This window comes from Coffea eugenioides, chromosome 4 (genome assembly GCF_003713205.1).
Source record: "Coffea eugenioides isolate CCC68of chromosome 4, Ceug_1.0, whole genome shotgun sequence".
Taxonomy (NCBI): Eukaryota; Viridiplantae; Streptophyta; class Magnoliopsida; order Gentianales; family Rubiaceae; genus Coffea; species Coffea eugenioides.
The window spans coordinates 21,625,704-21,647,972 of NC_040038.1; the positions used below are offsets into that span (position 1 = coordinate 21,625,704).

The 22,269-nt window shown below is 34.9% G+C and overlaps 2 protein-coding genes across 7 annotated transcripts; one reads left to right on the forward strand and one right to left on the reverse strand.

The window, feature by feature from the left end:
* Positions 1-4,092: 4,092 nt before the first annotated feature.
* LOC113769595 (kelch domain-containing protein 3-like) lies at positions 4,093-17,886 on the forward strand. 6 transcript variants are annotated; one of them, XM_027314101.1, is made up of 11 exons: positions 4,093-4,542; positions 5,068-5,217; positions 6,203-6,364; positions 6,734-6,886; positions 7,008-7,160; positions 8,115-8,279; positions 8,393-8,551; positions 11,070-11,253; positions 11,374-11,584; positions 12,545-12,686; positions 17,700-17,886. In XM_027314101.1, the coding sequence occupies exons 1-10, from the start codon at positions 4,386-4,388 to the stop codon at positions 12,671-12,673; spliced, it is 1,623 nt and encodes a 540-aa protein (XP_027169902.1). In that variant the 5' UTR covers positions 4,093-4,385; the 3' UTR covers positions 12,674-12,686; positions 17,700-17,886. The 6 variants fall into 6 exon arrangements, with proteins under 6 accessions (XP_027169902.1, XP_027169903.1, XP_027169899.1 ...); XM_027314102.1 differs by having other exon boundaries at positions 17,715-17,886; XM_027314098.1 differs by lacking the exon at positions 17,700-17,886 and adding an exon at positions 17,191-17,536.
* A 1,549-nt stretch (positions 17,887-19,435) lies between these two features.
* Positions 19,436-21,811, reverse strand: LOC113768028 (protein SPIRAL1-like 2). Its single transcript, XM_027312246.1, has 3 exons — positions 21,621-21,811; positions 20,202-20,496; positions 19,436-19,798 (listed from the first exon to the last, which is right to left on the reverse strand). The coding sequence occupies exons 2-3, from the start codon at positions 20,460-20,462 to the stop codon at positions 19,718-19,720; spliced, it is 342 nt and encodes a 113-aa protein (XP_027168047.1). The 5' UTR covers positions 20,463-20,496; positions 21,621-21,811; the 3' UTR covers positions 19,436-19,717.
* Between the last annotated feature and the right edge of the window lie 458 nt (positions 21,812-22,269).

Below are 22,269 nucleotides of genomic sequence, written 5' to 3' on the forward strand. Positions count from 1 at the left end.
TAAGTGGGTGATCAATCTGAAGTCTTACTCTAATCCGCATGGATTTTCCCCATGGAAATTCTTCTCTTTTGGAATCTAGACCGTCGTAGACACCCAGCCTATTGCCAATGAATTCTATAGTTTTAGCAATCATCAAGTGGAATATTGTGAACTTGGACCCAGAAAGAACAAAAGTTTAATTATACCTTTGATGGCTGCACATTCCCACAAAATCACCAATAACAAATAGATTATCATCAAAAGCCCATGGCCTTCCAAGAAAAACCTCTCTTATCCATAATACTATTAAACTTGAATAGAAAAAGGTTATCTCCAATGGTAGTGTATGTTAAACCTTTGGAAGGATTCCAGGCTTTCTTCATGGTGATCATTAGCGCCTCATTGTTGAAAGGCTTCTGAGTGAGAAGCTTTCCCAAAATACACAACTCACTTGACATCGAGTCAACAGCCTCATTCTCTCCTAGCATTAGCATAACTTCTTCTTCGTCATCCCGAAGCATTAGATTTTGGCACATTTTTTCCAATTCTTCAGCCACAACACTGAGATGATTAATATAGTGTTGCAAAGAGTAGAGAAAAGAGCCAAGATGACAACCTCTTACAACTGCAACCTGAGGAAGCTAAAGGAAAGAAGTATTAAAACACAATTAGACACAACTACAAACTAATGAAAAGGAAATTTACAGAAATAAACAAATGAAGAAAATTAGAGAAGGATAAAGCAAGAAACGAAGATTGATCTGGTAAAGAGCATGGAAGAAACTTCCACTAGAAACTAGGAAGAAAGAGGCTTGCATATGCAAGGAAATACCCATAGAGAGCAAACCTCTGATGGGAAAAAAACTCCCCAAACCCACTTCTTTAGGCTAACTACAAGTCTCATTACCATGATTCAAGAAAACAAGTAGAAAATAAAAAATTTGATTGGCACATAATGTGCACTAATTATTATAATAATTCAAATTTATCATGTCATTTAGTGTACTACTATTTGGATCCTCTTCAAATTTAACTTTATTTCAAAAAAAAGTTAAACCTTGAACCCCCTCATAAACCGTGTCTATTCAACATTTACCGGACAAACTAGAGTAAATTGTTAGTAGTACTAGTACGAATTAGACTCCTCTCCATTGTATTGGAGAGAATTCCATTTAAAGTTTATTATTAAAAATCAATATCCATAATTTATTTCATTACCTATATTAGATATACATAAAAATTTTGAGTGAAATTAACTAAGTTTTGCCTTTTGATTAATCAGTATATATTTTGATACAATTTTGACTCATTTTCATCGTTTAAATGTTTTATAGAAATAAAATGCAAAAGTGTTCGCAAAAAAAAAATATTATTTTTTAGTATGTTGATCTAGAAATCAAAAGAAAAGTAAGAACTTAATTGTAAATTATAAAATTTTAGATATAAATAAATAAAAGGGATAATTTTAGATGCCTCCCTTGAGATTTCTAACAATTTCACTGCCCTCCTGTGAGGTTTTAAAAATTTCACTTACCTCCCTTATCAGTCATTCGAGACCCAACTCTTACATAATTAATGACCAAATGACTATATTACCCTTATAATTTAGGATAATTACACATATACGTGAAGGAAAAGAGTTAAACATTTGCTAACTACATTAACCATAATTTGGATTGTAAAAAGTTATTTAATTGCCATCTAAAAATAAAGCCAATATTAGCTGCATCTGTTTTAATTTTTATATACTTAACAAATAAAAGATATCAGACATAATGTAATTGATAAATTAAAGGATTTAGACATGAAAAACAATTAAGCTGTTTACAAACTAAATTAACCATAATTTGAAATGTAAAAAAGAAAATCTAATTTGGCATCTAAAAAGGGATCCAATACTAGGCATTCTTTTTCCTATTTATGTAATTGATAAATAAAAGGAATCAAATATAAAGAGATTTTAGTTGGACTAATTTTTCTTATAATTGTGGTGATAGCAAGAATTTTAAGGAATGGAAAAAAATGTTTTGTTAAATTTTGAAAGTTGTTATTTTTTGTTATGGATGATGGAAATTTTTATTGACCGTACGTAGCAACGAACCCATAAATAAATTAATAAGTTAGATCAAATATATAATCTAACTAGTATAATAGTTGAAGTAGGCCTATCAACGATCCGAGTCTAGACCCGAACCAGGCCCAGACCCGCTAACTTTTTTTCCAAGTGTGGGTGCAAATATAATATCGTTTATCTAATTCGAACCCAAACCCATTTTTTCTAATAAAAAAGGTGGGTCAAATACGGAATATTGCATTCTGATCCGTATTCAACCCAAACCGTTTAAATAAATTAATAATTATAAAAAATATATAATTAGTATAATAATACTTATAATAATAATAATACAATAATACTTATTATTATAATAATAAATATACTTATTTATACAATAAATTAATAATTATAAAATTTATTTATTTATTATAAAATTCGACTTGTATTTAGCTTGACCCGTATTTAGGATTCGTCGGGCTCGGATCCAGAAGATCAACTGTAAGACCCATCGGGTATATGATCGAATTCGGAACATGTATTCTAAAAAGGGTCCGGGTTCGAAATGTTCAATTTTGACTCGTATCCGATCCATTGACAAGTCTAAGTTGAAGGCCACTTTTGACATAAATAAATCTTCTCACACTTGAAGTTATTTTTTTATTGCTGCATTTTTGAATTGGCTAAACTATTACAAAAAAATTGAGTTCAATGGAGAGAAATCTAATTGGCTAAACTATTTTTTTTTAATTATCCCTAAGTAAAAAGAACAAAAGAGAGAAATCTAATGGATCCTAACCTGTACTAGTACTATCAAGTGAAGTTTAAAGTAGAACCGTTTAAATCTTCACCTTTTGATTACATCAACTCAACAGAACCTAAGATTAAGGGATAATTTTATAAACATCCTCTAAGGTTTCTACAATTATAGCTGTGTTTCCTAAAGTTTGAAAAATTACACTTATCTCCTTTGATGTTATGAAAAGACCATTATAGCTTTGACAACTCTACAAATTTTAAGTGAAAAGTGAGTGTAAAGGAAAAAAGAAAACCACATCTTGCAAATATTTCTTTATCCAAAAGTGCTAATCTTATCTCACCTAAAACATTATATTTAATTCCTAGGTTATTTAAATGGATTTCTTGCTTAGTTTTATAAATAACTGACTAGTAGCGATGCATTTATTAAAATTAGTTTCTTCACAACTTACTTAGCAAAGAAAAAAACGAAGTCCAAACATTAAAAAATGATGCCTTGAAATATTTGTGGCCTAAATTTTGCTATGAAAAGCTAACTTAAAATTTTTTATTTAGCAAGTAATGCTGATATTTGATATCTTTTGTCATTTAATTTGTTTTGTAAATCTATAGGGCAATATAGGATATTCGTTAGATTTTTTATACTTACATCACCATTTATCACCAAAACATACTTTTTAGGGGAAGTCTCTGTAATTTTTCGAACCTTAAGGGATGTGGCTACAATTGTTAAAAGTCTCAATGGAGGTTTCTGAAATTATGCCTAAGATTAAACATCAAAGTAATCTAAGGTCTCGTTTGGAATTGTGGTGCTTTTGGTAGAAAAATATTTTTTAATACAAAAAGTTTAAAATGTTTGGTGAATATTATCTTATAAAATTAGAAATAGAGATTTTGTTCTTCAAAGCACTGTACTATATTTTGAACCAAATAAAGAAATAAGAACTTTTAAAAATTTTCAAATTACACATTATTCAATATAATAAATATTTATTGAATTATGTTTTCAAACAATAGATTTAAAAACATTTAAACAGTTAATAAGTACTTTTATTAAAAATTCTATTAGAAAATACTTCTCAATAAACTATTGCACCCCAAATGGGCCCTAAATCTGCCAAACAAACAAAATTACCAAAGGAAACTAAACTTCAGTAAAAAGCCTAGCCCAAGGAGACTGTGAAACTGTGACACTTGTACGATGTCTCTGCATGAACGACGCTTTATTATCAGCGGCACCACCACTCCATAAACCCAAATCCTAATTTTTTTTTTAAAAAAATGAAATTAAAATGATGACACTAGTTAGATGTCTCTGCATGAACCAACACTTGATTGTCTGTCCTTAAAAAAAAAAAAGACACTTGATTATCTGCAGCAGCACCACCCCATAAACCCAAATCCTAATTTTTTAAAGAAAAAAAGAAAATCAGAATGAAACCCATAAAATTCCCATCTTTTTCCACTTCTTCTTGATTATCTTCTTGATTATTAGTAATATCTGATTTTTTCACTTTTTTCTTCCTGTAAAAAACTCTCACTTTCTTGAGTTTTTAGGCCTCTCTATTGAATCATTCAGCCTCAACCCACAAAAATGAGATGGGAAAAGTTGCAGGTAGAAGAAGGTGTTGGACCTGGGAAGAGGTGGGGCCACACCTGCAACGCCATTAAAGGAGGGAAGCTTCTCTACGTTTTTGGAGGGTATGGAAAAGATAACTGTCAGACTAACAAAGTTCATGTCTTTGACACAGGTGGTTTTTCTATTTTTCTATTTTTTTTTTCTTTTTTCTTTTTTGGATATTTTAGTATGTATACCATTTTTGGGTTTCCAATTACTATATTAGTGTGTTTACACGTTGTGGTTAAAGGTTTAAGCTGCTCATTAGTCTATTATTTGAGGGTGCAATTAACCAGCAACTCTTTGCCTAGGGTTGTTTTTTATATTGGAATTTGCTTTTATTCTGGCTTGGGGCCGGATTTTTCTGGGGCTTTACTGTTAATACTTAAAGGGTACTTGAGAATTTGGTGTTTTTCTTGTTGGTATTTTGTCTGTCTTTCAATTTCGTGTACTGTGGTTAAATTTGTGCATTGGTAACATTTAGTGCTTTATCCGTCACTCTGATTTTGCCGTTCCTGAAATCTAGATTTTGGTAATATTGGTGTTTGGGAGATAATTGAAATTGTTTATCTTAGTTTTTCATTTAATATTACTTTTAAGCTGCAGAAAGCTGTTGTTGAGATATTTCAGTTAGCTTATATTATATGTATTCTACCAGTTTCTAGGACATGGAATGAGCCGGCGATGAATGGTGTACTACCTGCCCCGAGGGACAGCCACAGTTGTACCACAGTGGGAGATAACCTTTTTGTATTTGGGGGGACTGATGGGAGAAGTCCTCTTGGCGATTTGCAAATATTGGACACCTGTGCGTTATTCTTGCCATTTCTCCTAATTTCCATTCTAGTCTTTTACTCTAAGATTGTGTTCATGCTGAGTTTAGTTTCTGGGAAAATAATTGTTTTTTCTTATGTTTTACGTACCCCATATTGTAATTGTGTTCTTTTGCTGAAAATTGCCCTATACTGGGACACTCAGACCAGGCTATGGTTTTTAAGTAATTTTCATTATTTGGTTAGGTACTCTGCTCCTGTAGGATAAAGAGTTCACTACTATATAAACTACCCAAATATCTAGTATGCTTTACGAGAATCTATAGCAAGATGTATTTCTATGGACACTTGTACTCTTGTCATCCACATCAACCTGGAAATAGTTATTAAGTCTGTGAGCTTATCATTTCTTATTGAATTTGTAGTTCAGGAAGGAGTTAGGCATTTTGTTATAAGTGGATGTCATATCTGATTTTTAGGTTGTACCAAAATACTGTCAATTTTTTTTTTTTGGTACGAACCAAAATACTGTCATTGTTTCTGTTTTTAATTGGGTAAGTAATAGTATCAATTCTTCCTATTTTAAAAGGTGTAGCTTTTAGGCTATTAAATTTGTTTCAATTACTTCATAACCCCAAAAGAGAGAGTAATACATGTTTTCTAATTTCCCTTAGTTCTCCAATTAATTAATTTAGTGACAGCATATGTTCCCACTTTCATTTTGACTTTATGATTTCAACCCTCCTTAATGATTCCCTGTCAAAATTTGACCTCTATTTTTAAATGAAGGGACTATGAGATCGTAATCATCCAGTTGTTGTCTAAGTAGTTAAGTACATTCAATACATATTTTGTAACTAGTTTGATTTCAATGGTGTGGATTAGTTAAGCACACTTATATATTTTGTTACAAGTATTTTAACATGATAAACATTTTGGTAATTAATTTGATTCATATGGTTCTACAATTAGTTTAATTTTATAGGCTAACCATTAGTGCGCCATGTTCACTTCTCTTAGCATCAAATACATGGATCTCACCAAGTGTCAGAGGTGATGGACCGGCACCTAGGGAAGGCCATAGTGCAGCACTTATTGGTAAAAGACTCTTCATCTTTGGTGGATGTGGCAAATATGATGGTCTTGAAAAGTACTATGATGATGTTTACATATTAAATACAGGTGCAATTCTTATTTTCATTTCATGTTTTGTTGACACATTGAACTGATTATACGTGTAAAATTGTTGATTTTTGCTTTGACCGGGGTTATCTTCACACTCAGCTTGTCATTATTAGAGATAATAAAATCCAGACCCCTCAGATAAAAATATTTAATTTTCTGTACAGTACTGAAACTGGCTATTTAGAATTTTGTATGTCATCTGTATGTTAGATATGACTCATATAATCATTACAGGAAAAACTTGAAATTTATCGTTATGTGCTGAATTCAAACATTCTGCTTTGGCATTGAATAGAAAGTTAGTAAAAAGAATCATCTATCAGCAGTGGTCGAGAAATATGTTCATTTTTTGCCCATGATTTGCAGAGACATTTTTTTGGAAACGTGTTGAGCCATCTGGTACTCCACCAAGTAAGCGAGATAGTCATACCTGTTCGTCTTGGAAGAATAAAATCATTGTGATTGGTGGTGAAGACGTTTCTGATTACTATCTGTCAGATGTTCATATACTTGATGCAGGTATGGCTGAATTAGCCGTCCATTTTGTTGAAATAAGAGAAGAATAAACTTGACTTTCACATTTTTTTCAAAAATCTGTGTTGCCATTTGACACTATTATTTTGTATTTCCCTTTAAATAGATAGTCTTGTTTGGTGCAAGTTGAACACCACAGGCCAATTGCTGCCACCTCGGGCTGGACATACAACTGTTGCCTTGGGCAAGTACTTGTTTGTGTTTGGGGGTTTCTCTGATGAGCAGAATCTGTATGATGATGTTTATGTTCTTGATATGGGTATGTTTAATGTCATGATACATTACTTTTATCTACACGTATCTGCTAATTTTACCTCCCTGCCAATAAAGGACCATGATGCTTTATTAGTAAAATTTATTCTTGAAACTACCTAGGTTTTTATTGTTGTTGGACGGAGAGGCAAGTTGAAAAAAAAAAGTATGTATTCTTTTTCTGTTTATACATTTGGTGTGGTAGATAAAAGCAGGCATATGACTACTTTGTGATAAAAGAGAAAAAAAGAAGAGGAAATTCATTCTAAAAGATTGCCTCTACCCAATACAGTTTCTTGTAGCATGGCTGTTCATATGTGTTTGGTTGAAAACCAATAATCAATGAAGCTTCTTTTTCCTGTTCCTCCCCCCTGCCTGGGACATAATATGAATGCCAGACTTTTGTAAACAAATCACTGAAACATATGTTGCATTGAAGCTTGTTGGCTGAAGGTACACTTGAAGGTAATGGTTATGTCATAGAAGTTAGCAAACAGGCTTAGTTAATTGGTCTAGTATAAGTCTACCTTTTGTATATGATTCTATCTACATCTAAGTAGATCTAGGAGCTTAAACATTGTCAGATGAACTAAGCCTCATTTCTATCTGGTCCTAATATCTCAGTATCAGAAAATTTTCACTTGCATTTATGTCATCCCATCCAAGTTTAACTAAGAACCTAAAACGATGGTCCTAACCTCTGTGATAAACATCCAACTGCAGATGCTATAAGTTTAATTAATGCCATTATCCAAGATGTGATGATTAATAATTAGTGGAAACTGTTTCTTCTAGCGTGGCATGATAGAACGCAAGGAACATCTGTTTTCTGATATCACTCTTCACATAAGGCATCAGTGAACAATAGTGAACAACAAATTTTAACTTTTCTGCCACAAAACGCTGGAGAATATCTGTTTCTATCATTTTGTAATGTTTCTTTGTTGCAAAACTCATGCAGAGAATGGTGCATGGACCAAAGTAATGGCTACTGGTGAGGGTCCTTCTGCCAGATTTTCCATGGCTGGGGAAGTTTTGGATCCATATATGGGAGGTGTGCTTGTATTCATGGGTGGTTGCAATAAGAATCTTGAAGCTCTGGCAGATATGTATTACTTATACACAGGTTTGTTTCTTTCCTCTCTCGTTTTCAATTCATAATTTGTAGCCATTCTTCTTGGATTGCTTTGATTATTCTATAATTGAGTGTTAGTTTTTGGATGTGGTAATTACTATCAGGGCTGACTAGGGAATATGGGCGAGAAGAGAGAAGGCTGGAGAAGCTGTCTATGAGGAAACAGCTGAAGTTGAGATGTCAAGAACAAAATCCTCTTGTAACAGCTGAGGGTATTGCTGCTACTCACCAGCCTATGCATGTCACTAGTTATGTCCAACCAAGTAAGATCTATTTTATTCCTTCTTGGTAAAATTTTCTTCTATGCCATCTTGCATTTTTTTGACTAGTTTATTTTACACGTAGAGTATTAAGTTTTTTCAGTTGTTGCTATTTCTTCGCATAAAAAAAAATCAGATAAGGAATTGGGATTCATCTAAATCTGATTCCTTGAAGTTCTTAGGAGTCTTTGGAGCAGTAACTAGGTCATGAAAAGTAAGGTAAAAAGGGTAGCAGGCTATGTCTCTGGTCTATGGTGGTTGGATAAAGATGACAGGATGTGTGCACTTCACAATTGCGGTTTGTTGGGTTCATATTGATATGTAGGTCTGAATGCAGAAAATGAACTCAGAGGGGAAGCAGTGTACAGTGGTTGACGACCACTCCTTTTCGCAGCATTTTGCACCATAGGATTAGAACTCATAGTTGGTCAATTATCAGAGCTGAACTTAAGGCTTGAATTTGAAAATGACTTGATATGTAGGCCTTTTTTTTGGGTGGAATGTTTGACAATATGCTCAGCTTTAAACCTTGATTTTTTTCCTGCCTGTTGAGTTTCAAACTTGACAACGTTTTTCTTAAAAACGGCAATAACATGATGACAAAATTCTCCTTAAGAAATGGAGGCAACCTGAACTAATAAATTATAGAATTGATGAACGAACCATTCAACAGTATAAGTTATAGATCTTAACTCATTTGTGCAAGAACTGCTCTTTGGTACGGTTGGAAGGAACAGTGAGGCACTCTTGGAAGTCACTGTATAGAAATGTTACTGCAAAGAATCATTGTCTTTTAATTTTGAACAATACATATTTGAGCATCAAATCTTTGTTGCTGCTTGGTTGTATATCTGCTACCATCGAAGAGTGGACAGGTGTCCATGTGCTGGCTTGGACCCAAGTACATCTAGAATGGTTAAGTTTTATGTTGTCCCAAATTTTATTTAGCACCTTGGCTGCTTTTTAACCATTGTCATCTGGAAGATGTAAGCATCATCACCTAGTGCTGCCTAGGGGTGAAATCGAGCCGAGTCGAGCTCGAGTAGTGACGTACTCGAGCTCGAACTCGACGCCATCCACCAGAGCTCGAGCTCGAGCTCGAGCAAGCTCGGGAAATTAAGATCGGAATCAACTCGAGAATAAAATGAGCAGGCTCGAACTCGACTCAATCGAGCTCGAGTTGCATTCGAGCTCACTATCGAGTTGAGTACTCGAGATCGATGACAGCATTTGTTTCTAGCTAATCAGCAATGACAACAGCTGATGCTATACTAAAGCTTTTGCTTTCTACCCCACATCAAAGTAGGTAAAACTGGGGAAGGCATTTTCCTGCTCCTTTGTTCTAATTTTCTCACAGGAAATGCATCCTTATTATACAAAAAAGAAAGCAAATAGTTACTGATCTGATCAAGATTCAAATGTGCTTTCTTTTGTGCTTAAAGCACACACAGACACAGATTGGGTGGACCCTTCTCTACCATAAACCAAAAAGAATGGAGAAAAGAGGACTGCGTAAAAGACAGCAAAGGAATCAACTGAAACTCTTTTGCAATAGGGTTTCGATATTAAAAATTAATATTACATTTACAAAATTTAACCTCATAATGCACATATTTACTACAGATATGCACAAATAAGTACCTCAATTTGTCAAATGCAGCTGTTGAAATTGGTGGGTTTTGATTAATTTAATCCCTCGCTCAAAGGTCGGCTGCCCACCGCTGCTATCTACTCCATTTTGAGCTCCAGGAGAAGGAAGAGGGAAGATTAGCTTAAGTGCTTAACTGCTGATGTCGCGGCTGCCTTGCGACGTGTAACAGTTGAGAGAATGAGGGATTGAGATTTGAGACTGAAGCTGAGCTACTGAAGAGGACGAAGAAGAATGAAGGACGACGGAAGGAAGGACCAAGGAGTTTTCAGTTTTCGTTTTTAGTTTTCATCATTTCATCACATTTCTCAAGCCAAAATTACTTATTCACCCTTCATTATTACTACAACATAACTGGTTAAGCCCGTAAATAGACTAGCTAACAAACCTAAAAGAGTAAATTGATAACTAAAATAACATACAATACACAATCAAGCTACTCGACGAGCTAACAATTCTTCCTTCTAACTACTCGAACTCGACTCGTTTCCTGTAGCGAGTAGCTCGAGATCGACTCGAGATCGAATCCGATCAAGCTCGAGTCGAATACCTAATCAAGCTACTCGCGAGCTCGATTCAAGCTACTCGATTTCTCTGCACCCCTAGTGCTGCCAATAGAATGATGAGTTAGGTAACCTTTAGGTTTTTAGAAGACTTGGATATCTCTAGCTTAGAATCTGTTCTGTGACTTCTGTCATGTTGTGTGCATGCATACTTGGAAGTGTTTTGTCAACAAACTAATTTGCTTCATCAGCACTGTGTGAATATCTGGCAAGTCAGTGCTTATTCAATACCTTGTCTAATGGTTTGCTATGCAAAAATAGTTATTGGAAGATGTTAATTTGCTTTAAAAATGCATTTATCCAATTGCAGACTTACAGAACATCCATCAGAACCAATACCAGACTGCTGGTGGGAAGAAGACATTTGAAGCCAGGGTTACTAAAAGCTTTGCAGATGGCTACACAATTGAAACTTTTATCGATGGAAAGCCTCTTCACGGATTATTGTTTCGCAATAAGCCAATAAATAGCATGGAAGTCGATGATTCTACTAGGTCAGGATTGTTAGCTGTTATTTATTTATTTATTGATGGGCCGGACATGAATAGCGGATATCACGTATAGAAACTTTCCTGAAATTTTCATCAAAATATTTCTCCATGTTCTCATTGAAGGAAAGTAGCAGCTGTGGAAACTGATGGAGCTACGGTAAATGGTGATCAAACCACATCAAATATAACAAGACCCGTAGAGCATAAAGTCAAAGATGTTATACAGGCACATGGTGTGGTGCAGGAGAATGCATGTCCACCTGAGGCTCAGTTGGAAGCTGTTGCAACTGAAATGAAGATTCAAGAACCTGCTGAGGCTTTACTGTTCCTTGAGGTTATGCCTTGCCTTTCTTTTGTCATGTGGACTGCTCTTTTTAGATTGAAAATTTTCAAACCTCACATTATTGACATTCTGGGAAATTGTGTCATTTCATTCATGCATGCGGCCAAGTCATTCTTGAAAGCAATCAATCCTATTGATGGTTGACCCGCTGAAGTGGAATCATCGAGGATAAAATCATAGAAATTGATTAAGATGATTTTATTTGAGTTAAACATTATAGAACAAACTAATAGTCAAACTGTCCTCCATAATTGAAAGACCAGCATTATTTTCTGGTACAAGACGAGAATATGATCTTCGTGAAGTAAGAAAAAAGAGACATGGCAACTCCTGTCGGTACAAATTGAAATTTGTCCTACGATGAATGAAGGCAAATATTCATGTATGAAACTCAACTAGTAGGGAGAAGGATTTCTTGAGTTGAATTGAGCCATGATTTGTATTTCTCTAATGCTCTGATCTCGGTATGTTAATGTGCCAATTTGATTGGACAGGACGAAAGGGAGAAAAAAAAAACTACTTATGTGTCAGTTCTCCACCCAATTTGATACTGAATTCCTCCATGACTTCAACAGTAGAAATTTTGTGTAAGAAGGCTGGAATAGAAAATGTCAGAAGACTTAGAAACAGATGGATCAACTGCAACATTGCTCTCACCATCCGATGCCTGTTTGGGCAAATTTGTCATTTGGTTGCCAATCAAGTTTTGACGACAGGTTGCTCTGCTTGGCACCTATTAATGATATTGACTTATCAAAACCTATTCATGCACATAGAATAGCTAATTAGCAACGGTGGTTGGTTTTGCCTTTTGAAGTCTGAAGCACTCTTTGCTAGACTTGAACCTTGTGTATCTAATTGATTTTGATCACTCTATTTCTTTAGTTCCTTTGATGTTAGTATGGTAAAAAATGCTTTGGAAATGTCATTTCTGTTTTTGTCCATCAACAGGTTGGAGCTGTAAAGCCTTCAGCAGCACTAGATGTGAAAATAAAGACTAATGGGCTAAATAATTTGCCACACCCCAGCAGTGAGTTGCCAGAAGATTGCGTTTCCACAGCAAAGGAATGTGTGACTTGACCCTTAAACTAAGGTAACACAGCACCAGTTGCTTATGTTTCTGATCAAGGCAACCAGGATATTTTTACTACTTCATAGAAATTATGCAAGCCTAATACATAAGACTTTCTTTGGTCCTTGAATTCTATTATATGGCTACTAGGGCACTTGGTAGATATATCTTAAAGAATGTGTCTGGATTCTTAGTTTTTGGACTGTCAGATGATCTGATTGTACAACATGGATTTGGGTCTGAGTTTGCAGTTTGTGCACTATTTTGTTGATCTAAATCTTGTCTTCTGTCTCCATTCAAGGGATAAATAATCTACCAGTAGCACATTTGACTGTCCAATTCTACACCATAAATAGTTTCCAAGTCAGAAAGATTTGGTAATTGAAGTACATGTGAACTCTCAACTCAGGTATTTGTGGCTTTGTATGCACATTGCCTTGGGATTTAAGGTACTCCATGTAAAGGAAACTTAAAAGTGGGAAAATGTTCAAAATTTCTGGAAATCAGAGTCCTAAATATTAGATTGTATGACATTTCAAAAATTTTAGAATTTGATAATGTTCATCCATTGCCAACCTCCTGCCACCTCCCATCTCCGTCTCTGCTTTTCTCCTCAGAGGAAAAGCATTAGCATGTGTAGAGTCAATAGTGTACCTTATTATGCCATTTTTATGATGATTCAGGGATTTTCCCTGGCAATTTTATGAGTCAGAAATGATATCCCATATAATCGAAATCAAGCTGCAAACCAATGGGGCCTAAACAATACTGACATGACATCTGAAGTCTGATTTAGGTCTCTTTATTTCTCAATTGCAGATGATTTGAGAAGAAGTTGCATTTGAAATTTGTGATATTGAATATGATATGTTCCATACTCCTCAGATCTACTGGAACAAGCATTCATGTATCACTTCTCTGTTTGTTAATCAAAATTATTGTGTACATAGATTCACTTTAGAAACTAGAGATCAAGTAGAAGAGTTATTATTGGAGTACCAGTGATGGTACACAAAAGAATAAATGTGTCTACTTTAAAGTACCACTGTTAATTTTTTTTCCCTGAACTAAAATTTAAGAAAGCAAAGACCGACCCGACCAACAAGAAAAGATGAACTCTGACAGAAAAGTTCCATTCTGAGGGCCTCACTATCTTACAACACACAAATCCTACATCATCAGAAATGGAAATCTCTGAGTTCAACATATTTTAAACTTGACCTGCAGGAATTACCATATTATGTCTAAACAAGCTCACCAAGGGCAAATAGAAAATGTTGATGGTCACCTTTCCAGTTTGAGGTTCAGACCAACTCATGTTGATTAAAATGAATATTGTGTGATACAAATTTGAAATTAAAGGAATACCAAACAGCATGGAAAGTAAAATGAAGGCACTAGCTCAACATTTCGGATTGGTTCTTAACATGGACCAGACAGGCTTGATTTTCAAGGGTCCGACCCTGTGTCCTAGATCTACTCACTTGAAGGTTTTCCTAGCATTACCCGATTTTGTACTTGTTCCCCCACCACCCCAATCCACCTTGAAATTGAGGAAGAACTAGAGGAACTTGGTTTCAAGCTGGTTACTGGTGAATTGTTGAAATGGCTAGGCCAATGTGTACCATTTTGGAAATGTTCCAGTGAAAAGAAAGAAAATAGAGTCTTAATAACAAATAAGACCTTGAAACCAAAAACATTATCATCAACATGAGATAAACCAAATTAAAAGTGCTTCAAAAACCAAGCCCAATAATTTATCTCAATCTTCAGCATCTGCATCATGGATAGTACTTGTATTTGGCAACATTTGTCTTTTATGCAACAAATAATATCTCATATTTGAAGTTGATCAACTGATTGCCATTAGAAATTAGAGATGGGTTACCACTACATCTGAGACTCTTGATCAGATCTTTGGCATTCGTCTAAGTTTCCACTACTACTAAGAACCTTGTAAAGTATATTCATGAGGTTTACAATGATGAATTGGTCCTGAAGTATATAGTCTTGTATATCTGTCTCTTTCCAGCTCTGCAGTAGCTTTTGCACCAAGATTTGTCATTTGTTTGTGATGCCCTTGTCCCGTTGCAATATGATAGGACTTGTCATCAATCTTCCTCTGATGATGAGCGCACAAAGGAAGGCATAAAGTTGCTGGAAGGGAGCTACTGAACTTGATATGGATGCACGCAAGGGTGCTTAAGTTTAATGAAAAAAGAGAAAAGGTTGAGAAGCTTAAAAACCAAATTTAAAGAAAATGCAGAACTCTTTGGGAAATAAACAATCCTTTGGGTGTTAGCTTTTAGGATTATTATAAAGCATACACCCAATAAGGAATTATAGTATATTGATAAAATGTGTATTCTTGTGACAGAAGTTTACTGCTAATGACACTTTTCAAGGTTTCTGGAATGACTGAATGCCTCGAATGAAATGATCAACAAGAATATCTTCTGCAGAGATTCAAGTCAAACATATTTTTTTCTGCATTACAGGCTAATTAATGCCTCTCAAACCTATGTCTACCCTGATGTCTGCTGACGATATCTTAAGTGGTTGTTAGACATGATATTGTTGACTTGAGCATTGTTGTAGACAAGTTTTACTCTCTGTATACAGTTTGAAGATGCCAGTGGCTTTGCAGTGAAACAAAGGAGAGAGAAAGAACACAACAGTTGTTGGCTGACTTGTATTTTAGAAAATGTTTAATAGCTACAAACTGAAATAGAGATATTTGAAGTAATTCTAAGCATACAGATTAAAATGTTTGAAACTTACATGGCCGAGCTGATACATGTTTTGGCATGTAAATCCCTTCTATATTTGACATTTTGGTCTGAAAGGTTTAAGTAAAGTTGCACCATTTAATTTGAGCTAATACTAAGAGTCCAATTAGAAGCATCAAAAGCTAGCTGTCAGTGTCATGACAAAAGAAAATGTGAACTCTCCAACCAGAAATACATCCAGCTGCTCTCCCTCACTGAGAGCCATTCTTTTTCATCTTATTTTTGAGATGACATGTTGGATTCCTTTTGTCATCTAGTTTACCCCATTTTTGAGTCTTGCATAATGCAGTTAACACCAAAGGATAATGAAGTTAAGACTTGACAGAGCAGAAGCTATGTTAGTCAGACTCTTCATTTGATCCCAAAGCACCCATGTCGACATGACACGACACTGGTGCTGGTATGGGATATGTGTCCGTCACTTTGAAAAATTTTTGGACACTTTTGACTTTGTGAGGTCTGATGTCGAAGCAAGAGGAGAAGACCTGGGTGAGAAAACTGATAGATGTAGAAGACTTGTTGCATTGGAGTCCTTATTAAACTAGAATCTTCTTGAGCTATGACTTGTTGGTTAATTTAGAATTATCCAACCCTTAGTGAGCTATGACTTGTATGTTGGCTGTACTGTATAATTCATATATTTACCAGAAATTTTGCCATACCCACATACCCATGTCTAAGGCTTTAGAAGTGTCCCCGTATCCTAATTTTAGATGGTTGACGAATTAGACACTTAGACACATACCTGAATCGGACGCCTGTACTCGAGTCCAAGTGACACAGAGCAGAAGGTCAGAACTATATTTAGCAGAAAGAATCTCTAACTTCTTTTATTCACTATACGAAATAAAGTATTGGGCTCTTAAAAATGGAAAACGAGAATCACTGAACAAAGGGGTTCAAAGAATATGGTGTGACAAAGGTCTGTAAGGATGGTGTTTTTACGGGGTGTTTTTCAAAAACTTTACTGTAGCATTGCATTTGAAAAACTTTCTGCTGTAGATGATCCATTTGGATTAGGTGTTTTTGGGGATGTTTTTAAAATTTAAAAATTTGAGGTGTTTTTAAAATTTAAAATTTTATTGGGATGTTATTAAAATTTAAAATTTGTTAATATTTCTTATATGTTTGTCTGTGTTTGGATGGGTGACTGATATGGCATGGTGTAGGTGAGATTTATGACATACGCACAGGTCTGCCATGAGTGTCCATTCACTTTTATAAGCTTAGATGTGTCATAAATGGGACATATTGTCACAGACTTCATTCTATTTAATTTGTTCATTTACGATGGTACAAGTCTGTAAATTTTCTAAACTGATAGTATACTGAAACCTTTATGGTTCTTTATCAGTCAATGCGCTTTGTATAGGAAAATTGAATCTTAGACTCTAAGATGACGGACTGGATATCTGGAATTTTGTCAGTGCTGAAAATAAGTTTTGATATAAACCTCATGGCTAGGTTAGGGTGCAGTATTGCTTACATTGTTTTGATAAACGGGAGAATTGAAGTCAGAAATACATAGCTGAATATGTACTGCAAACTGAAGTCATTCTGCAAATTTGAGCTAATTTTTGTGCATGTGCAGAGCAAGATATTTATAATAACCTGCATTAAATTATGCTGCAAGTCAATTGCAAGCATTTTGTAAGATTTTTGCAAGCATTATTGGGAAATGTGACATATTCAGTTACAAGCTGGGATAATATGATTAATTCTTCTTCTCTATCAAGGCAGGTGGCAGAATTTTGTAAGATTTTCTCCTCATGAAGGACCATCCCGCACAATCAGTTACTGAAGTTGACAACATTCTTTTTTGATATCGGTTTAGGACATTCCAAAGTAAACACTAACCAATTGTACATCTATGGTGATTCCTTGAAATCTCCATTGCTAACTAGTGGATTTGCTGCCAGTCGTACAAGTGCTCCTTATTCAGCAATATCAATTGTATACTATGTAGGATTCTAATTTTAGTTGTATTTCTGAATTGGAACAGTTTTACTCCTAATTCTAGTTGTTACTCATCGCTTATGATATATATCATTAATCATTACTTGAATAGCCATTTCAAATGCATATCCCGATGAGGATGAAATTGCTTTTCAAGCTCTCTGTCGAAGGGGCTCAACTTTTATGCAAGCTACATTTCCTTCCTTTTAGTACAACTCAATCATTATTTGGGCATGCTCTTTTTCATCAATATGGGTTCTACTCCAGATTTATTCTTGTTTCATCTCAGGTTTGGAATGTGCAGGTTGCAGACTTCATCTATGAGATCAAACTTGACATCTACAGTTATATGGTAGTTGTATCCTTTACCCAAATTTGTTCCTTTAGAAATTAGAATGAGGACTTTTTCTATTTCTTTTCTGCAGTCCTAGTTTAACAGGTTCAAAGTACGAAGCATAGTTAGTAAAATACATGAAGGGTATAATACAAGATATTATATGTATGTATATTATACGGAATTTTTTTTTGCAAAAGTATGGTTAAAAGTTTGACATAAAAATACGTATTTGAAATAATTATGCATATAAATTCGTACATGAATAGTACGAACATATTTGAAAGATATGGAACTGAAAATATGGATAAATTTACTATAATTTTCAAAGACTATGGTACATTTATACCAATTTTAAACTTATTTTTATTTATTAGATGTTAAATTTATTAAAATTTTATCACTTCATTACTTAAATATGTATAAATCTACCATTTGTATGATATATAACACTCTTATTTTATATATAAAACTCAAAAAGTATGTCATTATCTTTATTCAAATTTTAAATTTTTTGGAAAATTGAAGTATAATTCACACACTATAATATGTTAAAAATTTATTACGTGTTATATACGATTAATTAAAAAGTATGAATGTTTTTAAAAATATTTTTGAAATGTACGAAATATAGAAAATATTTTGAATGATACGTATGAATGTATATTACACAATCTTTATTAACTATGGTACGAAGAGATGACACTAAACTCCACGGGATAATTAGATGCACGACCCTGCGGCTGTATGATAACGCACTTTTCCCTTGTATGGAAATAGTAATTGCAGCCTCTAAATCATATTATAGTTTATGTAAAGATATCAACATGTTACTTTTAGCTTAGCACAAAAAGTAGTTTCTCCTTGAAATTACCATCATGATATCATGAACTAGGAAGATGTCTTTTTTTTTTTTTTTTTTTTTTTTTTTTGTCGATACGATAAAATTCCTATAACCTAAGCTAGTCTATTCTAGGGGAGGGGGGAGGGGACTCAATGTGAGTAGAAACTCCATCGAAAGTGGTCAATGAAGACCGTCACATAATGTGAGTAGAACTGGGAAGATGTCATGATGCCACGAAATTACCAGCATCTGGAAAGATGTCATGATGTTCCTAAAAAGTCTGAGGTGCGCATTGCTTAATGATGCAGGCATGTCACCTAGCCACTTCATTTAACAAGAAAAAAAAAATGGATCCAATTACAGAATGCAGACATCGCTACCTGTGAGACCATAGAGGCTATTGGGATTACACTGAATTAATCAAACACGTTAATCGAGTGCTTGACTTCACCACATCTGCCATCCTGGAACATGTTACATCCATGACTTGTATGTGAAATTGATATGGTTATGTTCTAACGTCTTCAGCAGTCGTCAATGCGTATCTCTACCTGAAATTTGATCCTCCCCAGTATGGCAACTCCTCCACATGGCAGTAACGTGTTCTTCGATTTTTTAGCAATGATTCCATGTTTTCAACCAGACGTGCAAATATGTGCCAGGTTAAGCCCAACATCCCAGAAGTTACTACGCGTGATGCTAGAAAAGCAACATCCTACGTTGTGAAGACATGCTATCCAGTCAAGAATATGGATTAGCAGTAACTCTAGGAGACTGGAGAAAAAGGAACGTACAGGGAGCAAGCAAACTGATCAACGTCAATTTTAAAGAACCTCGCACCTAGTAATTCACACAAATAATAAACATCATTAGCATGAAGAATACAATAGTTAACAGTAGATAAACTTGATTTAGTTGAGAGAAACAAAAGCCAGGGTGGGGATTCCTCATCTATGAAAACAAAAGGTTCAATAAAAATGCTAAAATCCCGTCCCTGACACTGAACCAGAAAAAGGATTATATTACATTTCAAAATGTCTCCAAACAGTTGAAAATATTGTTTGCCCCAATTTGAAAGGAGGCCTAGACATTTGGGAAGAACAATCTCATCTTTGATGATACACAACATTTAGTTGTTGCCACCTCCAAACAGATAACCCAGCGAAGATCCACCACCAGGGGCAGCATGGACTTTGGTAGACGGCCGATCCTAAAAAAAAATTAAAAGCTTTGTATGTCAAGTTGATCAATCCAGGAAGAGCAATTCATAACAGAGTAATAGAGCCAAAAACAATTGCAGAGAGGCAATGCTAAAGCACAAAAACAATTTCCTAACTCTTCCACCTGCGAGTACATTCAATCACCCACCTGCCATCCTCCCTCTTCACCCCCAAAACAATAAAGCAGAACAACACAAAACCTTTCTGTAGATGCAAAATTCCTGTATGGGCAAAAAACTTCTGGGCATTGTCAAAGATGAACTTCTTTTCCTTTAATTATCTTTTTCTTAGGGGGACATGTTTGCCAGGAAAATTGCACAAATAAAACAGTGTGGAAAATATTTACATGTTCAATGAAGCAAGCCAAATAATAGAACAGGAATATGATCATACAGTGAGGAAGTTGCCACTATTCTGCCCTTCAGCACGGAAATAGTTGTTTGCTTTGTTTCCCTGGATGCCAGCAGGAATCTGCTTAGAAGCATCAACAGGTTGTGCAACAGAAGTAGGCTTCAGAGAAACCACATTGGTCTCAACTGGTGCCTGGTTTTTAGGAGCTTCTGCACTGTTTGTGACAGGTTTTGGTGCCTCACCACTTCCAAAGAGGTAGCCAAGAGAGCTTTGTCCTCCACCACTGCTCACTCCACGACCCATGATTTCTTAATTTATCTTTTTGCGAGCTCAGCAACTGTTTTCACATTGAGCACACAATAAGAACACAGAGGCCAAGAACAGTTAGCACAAAAACTAATCATGTCCAGCAGAATAGTTAGATCAAATTCTTGTATAGAAAGCTCAAGCAACACAAAAACAGAAACAAAACAAGATGGCAATCTCTTCTTTGGTTCTTCTAGTTCAATGAAGAGTAAAACCCAAGTCAACCATCCAAAAGTGTAAAGGATCAAGCAACTGAATTCCACTGTACCAGTAAATTGTGTAGTAGTTCGATTAATAGCTTAAAATCTGATTCATGTCCGAGGAAATGAAGTAAATCCCCCGCTTCTCCATTTTAGCTTTCTCATGGAGATCGACAATCATTTGCCTTTATATAAAATCCTCAGTTTACTCCCTCCAAAAGTAGAAATTTCAAGACACTCTTGATTGAACTTTGCATCACAACCAAAAAAATTAAATTAAAAAAATACCTAAAGCTAGTCTATCCACCCACGCCACCAAAACCGTCAGCTGTAAAAAGAAGAAAGCTTCATCCTTCCATAAGTGGTTCTTGTTGGATCGCTAATGCAACAGGATTTATCTTACAGTCCATAGTGATTCGACTTAAGACTCACAAGTCGACCCCAACCATAGATAAACCAAAATCAGAAGCTATACGAACTCCATTACAAGATTTCTGTTTTTCCAAGAATAGACAGATTTTCCGTCTGTTTTGCAACTTCCAGACTTTTGGCAGATCCTAACAGGGTAACAAAATTTTGTTATACAAAACTCCATATTTCAACAATTCGAAAATCTTCCATCATTAGAAGATCAAATAGAAAAAATCTCACCAGCAATTCAGGAACTAAATAGATTAAATTGCACAGCTACATCTTCTTTAATTTAATATAATTAAAGAAGTTCAAAAAAACAAAATGAGTAGATAAAGTCACTTTCACAGCAAGTAAAGTAATAACTATCAACGTCAAAACCTAGATCTGAAACAGTATAGCAAAAATTGACAGCTAAAACACTCTGGAAAATGCCTAATTTAATCCAGATCCATACCAGAAAATTAACCGAATAAATTACACAAAAAACGTAAGCATTTAGTCTTAGAAAGTCAAAACAGCTGAAAACGTAGAGAAAGCTGACCTTCTCAGAAGTGTAGCCTTGTGTCGTCCGGTTGAAGATCAGATCTGCGGAGAGAAGATAGGGAAAAATAGAGAGAGAAAAATTTTAATTAAACTAATTTGACGGAGAGGGCTATTTATATCGGAGACTTTGAAGTGAGTGGCATGACTGGTGAGTGGGTAGTGGGGAGCGGAGAGTGGGCAGCGGGCAGTTGGCAGTGATTAGAGTTAAAGTAGTAGATAATATATAGACTAAAGTAGATAATAAGGACAAAATGGGGCGGTTCTGCATCATTTTCCGCGTTCCGATTATCATTACTTATTTCAATGGAAAAAAATTTTGATGAAAGTTTGATGAAAAAAAAAACAAATCTAGTCTCTAATATTTAAGTACACGAGTTTTTTTCAGCCTCGCGCGATTCTAATATTTAAGTACATTAGTTTTTTTCAGCCTCGCGCATGCCCTGAATCTGTGTTAATCAAGGGTCAACTGAAGGCAAATAATTTAGTGTAGAATGCTTTTATACTTAATACATGATTGGTGTCAAGTAACCACGGGACATTTGATTTTAGGCAATTTGAATACCATTTTTATTCATTTACTCATTTGGTTTGTAATTTTGTCTAGATAGTCGGAAATGGGCTTAAGATCTTTGCAATTTCTTGATACT

What these genes read in the sequence shown, in the direction of transcription:
- LOC113768028 (XM_027312246.1), bottom strand. Translation starts at nt 20,462, where the DNA reads ATGGGTCGTGGAGTGAGCAGTGGTGGAGGACAAAGCTCTCTTGGCTAC. An exon ending in ATAGTGGCAACTTCCTCACT is followed by an intron (nt 19,799 to 20,201) that starts GTATGATCATAT and finishes ATTTTTTTTTAG; the next exon opens with GATCGGCCGTCTACCAAAGT.
- LOC113769595 (XM_027314101.1), top strand. Translation starts at nt 4,386, where the DNA reads ATGAGATGGGAAAAGTTGCAGGTAGAAGAAGGTGTTGGACCTGGGAAG. An exon ending in AGTTCATGTCTTTGACACAG is followed by an intron (nt 4,543 to 5,067) that starts GTGGTTTTTCTA and finishes GTATTCTACCAG; the next exon opens with TTTCTAGGACATGGAATGAG. An exon ending in TGTTTATGTTCTTGATATGG is followed by an intron (nt 7,161 to 8,114) that starts GTATGTTTAATG and finishes AAACTCATGCAG; the next exon opens with AGAATGGTGCATGGACCAAA.